General features: G+C 40.0%; 1 protein-coding gene across 1 annotated transcript; it reads left to right on the top strand.

Moving 5' to 3' along the window:
• Positions 1–4,412: 4,412 nt before the first annotated feature.
• On the top strand, positions 4,413–11,414 carry LOC133904732 (suppressor of mec-8 and unc-52 protein homolog 2-like). Its single transcript, XM_062346245.1, has 12 exons — positions 4,413–4,705; positions 4,809–4,877; positions 5,622–5,759; positions 5,860–5,909; positions 6,401–6,515; positions 7,551–7,599; positions 7,700–7,789; positions 8,754–8,822; positions 8,901–9,024; positions 9,463–9,821; positions 10,029–10,415; positions 10,916–11,414. Exons 2-12 carry the CDS (start codon positions 4,831–4,833, stop codon positions 11,189–11,191), a joined length of 1,704 nt encoding a protein of 567 aa, XP_062202229.1. The 5' UTR covers positions 4,413–4,705; positions 4,809–4,830; the 3' UTR covers positions 11,192–11,414.
• Positions 11,415–12,220: the final 806 nt, after the last annotated feature.

The following is a 12,220-nucleotide window of genomic DNA, read 5'->3' as shown; positions in this document are numbered from 1 at the left end:
AATTATTTTAGCAATATTAATTTATTTTCTTGATCATTTGTTTTATTTCTTTGTAATTACAGGCTCTACTGGATAAAAAAGAGCCGGGGAAAAGGAAGGGTGTTGGCTGATGAAAGCTAATGCATGGCACCATTGTGCAGATGCTATTTCATTTGTCGTTGCCCTAGTAGGACTCATTGCTGTCATGAATCTTGAGGGTGAAATAGTGTCTCTGTGTGCAGTGTAAACTTTGAAATAAGTTGTTCCTATATTTGAATTAGAGTTTCAGGTGCAATATTGTGATAGACTGGTTTGTGAGTTTTGCCATAGTATGTTCCTATATTCTTGGATTGCCTCTTCTTGATCCTGAGTTTCATGTATTATAACATGAAAGTATGGGTCATAATTTTATTTTTTGGTATTTTATTTGTCTTAGTACAGACGATTCTAAACTGGAACCATCTGTACTAATTATTTGTACAGACGATTCTAAAAACATTAGAACTATCTGTACAAATTATTAGCACAAACGGTTCCAAATTGGAACCATCTGTACTAATTATTTATACAAACGGTTCAAAAATTGTCTATACAAATCTGATTTGTACAGACTCTTTTCCACAGACGGTTTGAAAAAGCATTCCGTACGAGGTTTCCGAACCGTCTGTACAAATATTTTCTCTAATAGTGTTTATAATGATATTAACCAAGATAGGTCCAAATGCATATATTGACAGAGTACTAAAAAAATACAATATGCATGAGTACTCTACCTCGCCTGCTCCTATTATTAAGGGCAATAAGTTTGGAATATTTTAATATGCGATATCCAAAGAACCATCATGAAGTTGATAAGATGGAGTCGGTTCCTTATGCTTTAGCTGTCAGAAGCATTATGTACACACCCTGATTTAGTTTTCATAACCGAGATACTCGGCAGACATCAGTCAAATCCAAGACTGGACCACTGGAAAGCTGTTGAGAAAGTCCTTCGTATTTGCAAGGCACTAAGTACTACATGCTTATATTTAAGAATTCATTTGCGAGGTGTGTGGATACTAAAAAAAACCATGACATGTTATATTCATACTCTTGTCAGAGGTGCTATCTCGTGAAAAAGCTCTAAACAAACACTTACAACATTGTTATCGATGCAAACTGAGTTTGTAGAATGTTATGAGGCTACTAGGCAGGCTGTATGGCTAAAGAGCTTAATACCCAGATTAAGAGTGGTAGACAAATTTTAAAACCACTTACGTAGCTTTTCTAAGTCGAGTAGTATTGCCAAACATATTGGCATTAAGTATTATGTTGTGAAAGATAAAATCCAGAATCAAACCATCAGTGTCAAGCATATAAATACTGAGTTAATACTTACGGCACCGCTCACCAAAGGCTTACCACCCCATATATTTTTGTGATTATGTTGCCGATATGAGGTTATTGGAAAGCCTATGATTCTGGATAAGAGCCCTATAAAAGCAAACCAACTTCCATTAAGCATAATGAATTTTCATTTTGAGATGAAGTGGTACACTATAAGTATTTGAGTTTTAGTGGTATTTCATTGGCCGATGTGATGCTTTGTCTTGGTATGTTGTTTCATTGAGAGTGGGCTTATGATGTTAGCTTTACGATCAAGAAGGAGAATGTTGGTGTTTGATCTCAGCCCTATCATGGACGATCAAAGACCGAGTCCTAAGGAGGAGCCCGTTCCTCACGTACGCCCTGACTAGGGGGCGCCCACCACGTTGGTTGTGGTCCCACCCCATGCAACACCATATGAATAGATGAGAGGAGGGGTCGGTGGGATATCAATCAACTCACGAAAGTCAGCCGCCTCTCCCATACCTAAACCCCAATCGATCCTTAAGGGTGATGTTAACGAGGTGAAGACCACCATCGCTTCATCCACGACTACGTGTCGGCGATCAGCTACATCAAGCCGAAGCTTCTTCACCATGCCGGTGACCACTACATGTCTACAATCGTGACCACATCACTGTCACCGACGTGATCTGCATCAACGGGCTGCACAACATCACCTTCACCGACAAGTACGTCTACACCGACGCGATCACATACTTCACCCTCATCTTATGGCGTCACCGAACGTAGGTACACACCTCACAGTTCCGTATTTAGGGTGTTTGATCTTAGGGCTAGCAATTATGATGGTCAAATGAAGAATTAAGTCTAACATAATCTTCTGTGCTTCATTATCATACTCATATGCTGTCTTCTTTATATGAATTCAACAAGCAAATTTGAGTACGGAAGGTACTCAGCAAGTTCTAACACTACTCAAGGGATTTGATAGATGCTTAAAGGATTAATCAATGGATCCGGACATATGGCTTAGTTTTAGCGAAAAGCCAATTTTGATACAGTTGAGTTATATGTAACCCGCATTTCAACTTTGAAATAGATACATGTTTAGTCATTAATAAGGTTGTTGGCCCAGGGAAGCTATTCATTCTTCGTAGTTCTCAAGTTCAATGGCTGGATCAGTTCAACGGCTCCATGACAGCATATTCAAAACATGGGCACCACACGACCCACTCACACGTCAAGAAGTACTCACACCATAAAAAACTAACCTTTGTGTGGTCGTAACTTCGTATGTCCATGACCGCGGCATGGCTATCTTGATAGGTTTACACTTTGCAGATGTTGTATATTTTACCTACAAGATATATTAAGGTTGTTACCACCATCGTGATTTGAGTAGGCATAATGAGTTTTCGTACACACCGGGTATCACTGTGATATCCACTCACGGGACTACTAACTATGGACATAAAACATAGCTTTCTCTAGACATGGCTTAAACATGGCCCGCTTATAAACCCAAGCCGGACCTCGGGACTCCACTTAGATCATCTGAGTCTTATTCTAGTCCCCGTTGCATCTTCAACCTCTGAGTGGATACAGAGTTAACTTAGTAGGGTGTGAAGCCAAGTCATGCCCATACAAGATATGTGGTTGCACAAAGGTTGCTTAGCACGATGGTATAAGAACCTGTTCTTATATGGCCAAGGTGAGTATTTTCATACTAGCAATCCTCACTGAGGACTTGCCCCATGAGGCACCCTCCTCAGAGGGCTACCTTGCTCACCCCGCCAAAACAGGTTTTTCACCCAGAGTTTTATTAACACCAATCCAAACACTTTTTACTCACATACACATTTTATATAAAACATGTATCACGAATAATTGAGTAGCACATCTTCAGTGAGATAAGGTACCACCCTAAGTATATTAGTATCAAGGCAACATCCGTCATTATTATAGCAAATAACGGGGCATTCCTAGGGTTATCATTCTGTAAGATATGTGATAACAGAAACACATCTCATAGTTACGTATAACTAGGTCAACATTTAGAATAGAGAAAATAGCATACAAGCATATAGTTATCAAGTTTTAGTTGTTAGGTTTATTAATTGTAAACATGGATCCAATATGATCCAGGAGTTATGACTTGCCTTTTTCGAGGACATTCTCTGAATTTTCTCATAATCCAAGTTATTCCTCTTCAGATGGATCTTGCCCTTCAGCTTTTTCCTCATATTCTTACTTGTACTTCTAACCTATGTAGCTTAATGTTGATCAGCGCATAATCGAATGAACCCAATTTCGAACTCAAGAGCAACTTCAAATCCAGATGACTCCAAAGCTAAGAAAAAACACTGAGTAAAATCAGTTCTGGCGTTTGCTTGTCGGAGGTAGCAAATGGTGTTCTTGCAGCATCCATCTGCACCTTGACCCTGCTCCGGTTGCGGCCACTGCTCGGAGAAGACTGAACGGAGAATAGGTGTAGCGACCATAGACTCGCACAAGCGTCTTGGCCCTCCACAAGCACGGACGCTATTCCATCCGTTGGGTGTCGCGGACGGCGGAGGGGAAGCAGGTGGACGCACGCGGCAAGGGTCTCCGACACTCCGTGCCTCGTTCCTGGGGTGGTCGGTGTTTCATTCCCCGACCGGCATTAGGGTCACATGAGACATTGGATCTAAAACGAACGGTCAGGATCAAGTGAGTGAAGTGCACTTGTACTGTTGTATGAGCCGAGGGGAAGCCCAATTACCACTGCTCAGTTGTTGCTGGAGGCCCGAAAACGAAGCATCGAACAGACGACGGAAGTGACGGCCACTGGCGTCGACTCCAACGACGGCATGCTGGCGCTACGCTCGACGAGAATGCGCGCCTCCGCCTCCTCATCGGCGACCTCACCGTCGCGTTCAAAGGGGAGCTGCTGCGTGAGGTCAAACATGACAGGATCTATGGTTGGACGGTCAAATCTAGTGCACGATAAATTGATAATATATATCGCGAAAAAAAAATCAGTTTCTCGGTTGGTGTGATTAGGACCCTCCGATCTCGATCCAGCGGCCTACAATGCGCGTCGTCGGGTGGCTGGTGCAGAGAATCCTGATCCGACCCGTGGCTCCGTTGCGGCCGCAGAAAGCCAGAAACCCAGCAAAGGCGAGGGCAAAATCGAGTCTCACTCCGGCACCAGCGCGCCGCCGTCTACCGCCGTCTCTCCAGCCTCCCATCTCCGGACGGTGCCACCGTCTCCCTCCGCCTCGCGCCATTCCCACCGGGCCGTCTAGCCTGCATCCGCCAGTCCGCTTACTACGGCGGCGCCGTCCGACGCTGCCGCCGTCTGTCCCCGCCTCCGCTGTCTCGCTCCCGCCATCTACTTCTTGGCTCCTGTGAGCGGGTACGTAAGATCGAGTCGCGGAGTCGGAGCCGCGAGTCTGTGAGCTAAGTTTGTAATTTCGTCTTCAAGGTTCTAATTTCCCCACTTTGGTTTGGGTTTCTAGGGATACAGTCTGAAGAGAGAAGATGTCGTCGAAGAAGAACTACTACAAGGAGAAGATGATGCGGCGAAAGTAAGTACTCGTCAGTACCTTTTTTTTTCCATTGTTCTACGCGTTTCTTAGTGCCAAGTGATTTAGGATTGGGCAAATTAGATTAAGGAACTAACTTTGCAATTAGAACTTGAAAGTGGGGAAAAAATATTTGTGTGTCATATTTCTGATACATATAATGCGGAAAATTTATTCTATAAAAGATAAAAGCTGCAACTCTTGATTAAAAAGTTACTATTCTTTGTAGCACGATCGCTTGAAGGCTTCCGTAAAAAAAATATGATCGCGTGAAGGGCTGGATTTAAAATGAGCAATTGTGACTTATTTTTTCCTCTCTGCTTAACCCTTTAATCACCTAACCGGTCTGCTGCATTGCATGGATCTTTACCATTGCTGGTGATTCACTGATTCCTGTACTCTTTTGAAAAAGCCCATATGGCTAATTATGTGTGTCTTTGTAATATACTAACCTTCTTTATGATATTATTTTGTGTATATGTGTCACGAGTTGTTGATGCATCATAGCATAGCTAAAGTGCATACCATGGGAGTCCTGCAAATATATTGGGGATTCATGCTCTCCTCACACTTTTGGGGGAAGCATTATGCAGCTTTGCAGGACACCTTTTGGAATCTGTGATCATGTGTAAATAGGAAGTGATAGTTACAAATCAGATGCAAACTACAAATACCTCTAATGCACCTCTCATGTTAGCTTTTTAAGTCCTTCCAGCAAACTTAGCTGTATCTTGTTTTTCCATTTAGAGAGGAGAAAAAAGAAGAACCGGAGACACCGAGGTATCGGGATCGTGCTAAGGAGCGTCGTGAAGATCAAAATCCAGACTATGAACCTACAGAGCTTGGTTCATTTCATGCAGTGGCACCTCCTGGGACAGATTTGAGGTAACAAATTACATGATTCATGTGTCTGACGCTTTTGTTTGTGCCTAGTTTATCATATGTTCTTTATCGATTCTAATTTCTGCAATTGTTTGTGCTACAGACTGGCAGATGCACAAAAGATTTCAATTGAAAAAAGCAAATATCTTGGAGGTTGGTTGTGTGACGATTTACATTTATTTAGAAGCAAATTGTTCCCATTTTGGTGGAGAAGTCCCTTTTGGCTTGTCGTATTGTCTACTTCTTACCTGTACTCATTTTATATGTGTATGTGCAAGTGTGAATACATTGCAAGGATGTGAACGCGCCGTTGGAATCGTAATTCATGCGAAAATGAGAATCTGTCTGAGCTTGACATAGTCATCTACTTTGGAAAATGCCTTGTGTACACTGTTTCAGAACATCCTTTTTCTGAATGAAATATGAAGAGTGAACATCTGCTTGAGTCCTTTAGCCAAATCAATCAGTGATATTCAGTCCTCCAAATAGTTTCTCGAATTCTTGTAATTGAAAAGAAAGGTAGAGAAGGTACATGATGTATTGGTGTGATTTTGTGAATATGGTGACTAACATGCCCGGTACATTTTACATTTTTCATCTTATACCATTTTGATTGACATCTATTCCCGCTTTATGCTTTTAAGGTGACTTGGAGCATACACATCTGGTCAAAGGCTTGGACTACGCTCTACTTCACAAAGTACGAAGTGAAAATGAAAAGAAGCCTGATGCAGATGATGGGAAGGATGCAAAGTCAAGGTACTTGCTACCACAATATCGTTTAGCCTCGTACCATTTGATCATACTTTTCCCTTTGTGATTGTAACATTGACTAGGATTTCGAAAGGTTATCATATACAATCTACATTTCAAATGCTGTAATATGCTTAATATAGTGACTGGAACCTGCATAATTTTCATTTGCATAGAAAGCAAAGCAACGGTATGCAAGTCTGTTCCACATTATGATAACTAATTGGACCACCTTTTTCTTGGCCTAGCTCTCTTTCATGTAAGGGTCTGTTTGGCAAAGCTCCTAGAGCAGTTTTCTGGCTGGAATCAGGGGGAGCTTTGTTGCAGTTTTCAGCTTTTAGCTCCCTGAGTGGAATCCGTGGGAGTGATTTTCTGAAATAAACTAGAAGCTAGGGAGCTGAAAAAAGCAGTTTCTCTTGATTCACTTCCTGCACAGAATCACTTCCTCCATATAGTTTATTCTAGAGAATCACTTTCAGTCACAGAATCACTTCTCCCAGAGAATCACTCTTCACAGAGAATTTGAATCAGGGAGAGCTCTACCAAACAGGCTCTAATTTGAGCCGATTTTAAGAGGGATCCAATTTCCTCCTGTTTGAATTTTTGAAGAGTTAGTTACAGTGATCAATTTCCTGTTCCTGTTAGAAATGGATACTTTTAAGTAAAAAAATAAAAGGGTTCTGCCTCAAGTAATATTGTGTATTGACATCTCTTGGAATTCTTCATAACCTTACCAACTTATCTTTCTGAAGTGTTATGCACAACTGAATTGTTGGGTGTGATAACTGATAATTGATGTTTATTTAATGTTTTCTTTTCTATTTGCATTATCAGTAAATATTATTTCTCACCTCTCAGTCAAAATTGTTTCCTGCTAGCATAACCTTGTGCTAGAATGAAATGATAAATATAATATTTTTGCATCTCTCAGTTTGAGCCGTAGCAATATGAAAGTTACAGCTTCATGTCCTTACTACTCTAGATACGCTTATTGCTTTGGGAGCATACTAGATACTACATATCTTTACTTCTGTTGTACAGGATAACAAAAGAAGACCAGGTGGTCACGTTCCGCACTGCTACTGCAAAGGTAGATTTTTCTTAGTTTCTCAGTGACTATTTTTTATTTAATATGATAAGGATTATGTAATATATCATATGTATTAAATGCCGTTCTTTGTTGATTGCAGTCTGTCTACCAATGGATCATTAAGCCACAAAGCACAGTAAAGGCGAACGAAATGTTTCTTCCTGGTCGAATGGCATTTATTTACAATATGGTAATTCTCTTAAAAAAAAACCCGCACTAGTGCTTTCATGTGCTTTAGTTATTAACACGATTGATTATGATACGTTTCGGAATAGTCTTATATCATAAGTTGTAAAATGTAGTCATTAACTCTTCCCTATTTCCCTTCATAGAAATGACCGGATGCATACATTGCTCAATTTTTATCACTCGTCATTGTTCATCTGTACTAACATACGTATGTTATGTATATATAAATATCCAACATATTTTGAGGTGTTAACTCGACGCTGCTATATTGTTTCGAAAAAGAAATTGATATTTCAAGTTTTTAGCCTTTTTTTTATTCTAGGTTAGCATATAAATGATATCACACTTATGTTATGATCATTCTGTTTCTTTTTACAGTAGAAATGCATGATTATGTTTTGACAGTTTCTTTCAGTGATAGATACTTTTTGTTTGTTTATCTGCCCATCGCCTGAAGGGCAGAACTTCAATCAATTTTCTGAATTCACTACTTTCACGGCATAATATTAAAAAAGGGAACTTAATAAAGTTAAAATCTTCTGATCTTTCAATGTTCATTTATATTTAAGTACTATATTAATTTACTATTTTACCTCTCATGCAATGATTTGTATGTCATGCAAATTTAATTGTGATTGCAAATTGCAATGCATCATGGCCTCATAATTTCTGTCTAGAGTACCTTCTCTATATGCATGTTCCATTGTGGCAATCACAATTTAGAAATCATCAGTAGCTCATTGCTGTGACACCTTCTTTATATCCCTTCCAATGATTTTCAGAGAAAAATAGAGTAGAGGTGTTTGCATAGCCTACTCTTATGATATGGCCAGTGTTGTCAATTTCTTTTCTCGCTTTCCTTTTTACATTCATTTTTTTTTGTTTCATCATTTCTTTCTTTTTTTCCCGGTTCAAACTGTTCATTTTAGTGGCCTAAGTAATTATGTTTCTTTCAATTCTATCAGGATGGTGGACTCACCAATGATATTCCAACAACTCTTCACAGGAGCAAAGCAGATTGCCCTGTTCCAGAGGTATTGTGACAATATGACATATACCATGTTGAAGTGTCTTATTGATTTTCATTTTAAATAGTCTTCTTGCTACTGCAGGAGATGGTTACTGTCAGTGTGGATGGTTCTGTACTTGACAGGATTGCTAAAATTATGTCATACCTTCGACTTGGATCATCAGGGAAAGTCTTAAAGAAAAAGAAAAAGGAGAGAGATACCAAAGGTGTGTTACTTGATAATGAAATGGAAAGTTGTACTTGTAGATCTTGTTGATTGAGATACTGAAAACAGGAAAACTTCTTGGGTAAGATATGAGAAAATATGTAAAGTGATCTCTGGTCTGTTTGGAAGAACTAAGAGTACTTGTATTCTAGTGATATATAAAAGTAAGGTTGGTAGTTTTGCCAGGATACTTGAGCTTTATTTCACTTGTTCTTCTAGTATACTTTCAAGAATTAACTTCTGGTCCTTGTATTGTGCCTCTGCTAGTGAGTTAGTGATGGTCATATCTTATGCTTCCGCATTAATATTACACTCAGTGCAAATTAATCAATTGACTTAATGGTGTTTGTAATGTATGATGTGATATAATGTCTGTACTTCCTCATCCAATATCTGCACTTTCACTTGATGAACCAGTTATATATTTGCTACATTGCAGGGAAGAACAATTTTGCAAGCGGTGACTATGATGAGCCAGTAAGACCTTCTCAAACTAATGGTTCTGCTCTGAAAAATCAATCAGAAAAGGATATGCCACCACCACCAGTACCACCCCCTCGAAACAATGATTTTAATGGGACGGAGAAACAGTCTGTCCCTATCGCTAGAACAGACGATGATGACATTTTTGTCGGAGATGGAGTTGACTATTCTGTTCCTAACAAGGAAATGAGCCTGAGCCCTGTTTCTGAGGATATGGAAGAATCCCCACGTAACCATCAGAAGCAATCCTATTTCACTGAACCTATGTATGGCCCTGTACCACCGTCTGAACCTGCTCAGGCTTGGCAACAACCGGTAAGCCTATTAATGTTCATCAACTTCAGTTTTGGTGGGTACTGTATAATTTGAACCATGCATATTGAATGTTAGAGTGTAACTAAATATTTATCATTTATTCATATTTTTGGTCTGTTACAAAAGACAGCTGCTATTATCAGGCTTTTGTTTGCTCTATATTTCATTCAACTTGGTCCTAACAGTTAATGTCTCTTCTGTTGTCAGAGTGAGTATGATGCTGTTCAAGCCCAAATGGTAGCTGCTGGATATCAAGGCGACTGGTCAGGCTATGTGTATGCAGAACAGCAATTGGGTTATCCAGAACAATATGTGCAACAGAGTACCCAGGAGTATGATGTGTTAGCTGACCCAAGCATATCCCAAGATCCAAGTTTCATGACTCAAGCCGATAAGGATCGGGGTTTAGGTTCTGTTTTCAAACGTGATGACCAAAGGCTTAAGCAGCTGAGGGAAAAAGATGCACGGGAGAAAGATCCGAATTTTATTTCAGATAGTTACTCGGAGTGTTATCCTGGCTATCAGGAATATAATAATGAGATTGCAGGGAGTGATGATGAAGATGATCTATCAAAGATGGATATGGGTGGACGGGTAAGTGAAATTATTTCGAATTATCATATATTCATATGCGCAAAAGTTCCATTGCAGTTACAACTTACAAGCCTATGTTTGAATAATGGATTCCTGGAAAACTGCAATGGATGAACATCATTTAGTTGACTTATATTGTTGGGCTACTTTTAAGTTGAAACTTTCAACTGAACTGGTTGATGCATTTACTTTGATTCTTTTGGATAAATTTGGTATTTTGCCAATTTTGGTGTTTCAATAGCTCTCTTGAGGTTCTTACTTTAGCGCACTATTCATTTCTGATGTTCAACATGATCTAAAATTGCTGTTCTGATAGTACTGTTTTCTGGATGTTCAGCTTTTTAATGTTCTGCTGTGCTATAAAAGCCCTTGCATCCTGCTGCAATTGTAGTTTTTTGAGCCAATTAATGGATTTATCCATCCTGTGACCACACTACTCATCTTTCGTGGTGTTTTTGCGCTGTAACTCTGCTACATTCTGATATATGATTCTTGAGCAGGCTAAGGGCCGTCTCCACAGGTGGGACTTTGAGACGGAAGATGAGTGGGCGAAATACAACGACCAGAAAGAAGCCATGCCAAAGGCTGCATTTCAGTTTGGGGTGAAGATGCAGGACGGCAGGAAGACCAGGAAGCAGAACAAGGACCAGAAGCTCACGAATGACCTCCACAAGATAAACAAGATCCTGGCCAGGAAGAAGGGCGAGAAAGATGGAGCAGACGATGGCGGCCATTATGATGATGATTTGCCTAGTGCGAAGAAACAACGCGGCTGACGCTGTAGCTCATTTTTCGTTTCTCCTGCCTGTAGCGTAATGTACTGAGAGTTACAGTGCAATGTTTAGCTGGCAGCTGCGTTCCACAGCGTTTATTTAAGGTGGCCGGTTCCGAAGATGTTCATGCTTCTGAGCTGAAACAATGGAAGAAGCTCATGTATGTAACATTTTTGAAACAAAGCTCTATATTATAATGGATCAGCTATTTGCTTTGTCGAAGAAATCGTATTGGCTGGCACTTGTGATCTGATGAGAATCGAGAACAGCGAGCGGGGCTGTGGCTCGGCTTTTAACTGAACCGATGCCAAATCTGAGGCAGTAGGCACGGGTCCGTATTTCACTTCATTTCCAGGTCACGACGGAAAAATTTCTGTGAAAAATCAAAGCGATAGGAATCCAATGGCGGTGAAGTGTACAAAATTTCAGACTCGATATCCCATGGAGGAGTGAGAATTGAGAAGGACAAATTCCATACAGGTGCCGGTCGGTAACAGAGGAGTTTAAAGCGCTGACCAGGACATAACTTTTTCTTTTTGCGTGTACAAGTCGGATAAGTACATGCATATATATCACGCTCATATCTGTACATATCCATATGAGTGTGTCATACTACATTCCTTTGACTATTGAATACACATAATTCCTTTGACTATTGAACACACTTATATGTATATGTATTGATTTTTTTCTAGGATTTAATCCTAAAAGAATACGGGCATCTATACCGAATCTGAAACTCCGAACCCAAGTATATAGGTTTCACCATAAACATCCGAACTAACTGAGTATCGACATTGTGCTTCTTGGACCATCAAATCACTAAACAAATCTGAGATAAATCATGGAGTTGTGTAACCGAGTAATGAAACACCACATGAACATTCAAGTGAGAATACAATCTGCAGAGAGGAAGAAAGGAAAAAGGTGAAAACAGGGTGGTCGTTATTTCAAGAAAAAATAAGGAGGAGAACGGTGCCCGAGGACATCGTCATCATCGATGCTGACCAAAAACTAGGCAAAACTTTTGCC

This window comes from Phragmites australis, chromosome 22 (genome assembly GCF_958298935.1).
Source record: "Phragmites australis chromosome 22, lpPhrAust1.1, whole genome shotgun sequence".
In the NCBI taxonomy this organism is placed as follows: domain Eukaryota; kingdom Viridiplantae; phylum Streptophyta; class Magnoliopsida; order Poales; family Poaceae; genus Phragmites; species Phragmites australis.
This window is presented reverse-complemented; position numbering and strand designations above follow the sequence as displayed.

Excerpts from the sequence above, each read along its gene's own strand:
- LOC133904732 (XM_062346245.1), top strand. The coding sequence starts at position 4,831 with ATGTCGTCGAAGAAGAACTACTACAAGGAGAAGATGATGCGGCGAAA. Across the intron at positions 7,600-7,699 it reads TCCGCACTGCTACTGCAAAG|TCTGTCTACCAATGGATCAT; the intron begins GTAGATTTTTCT and ends TGTTGATTGCAG. Across the intron at positions 8,823-8,900 it reads CAGATTGCCCTGTTCCAGAG|GAGATGGTTACTGTCAGTGT; the intron begins GTATTGTGACAA and ends TTGCTACTGCAG.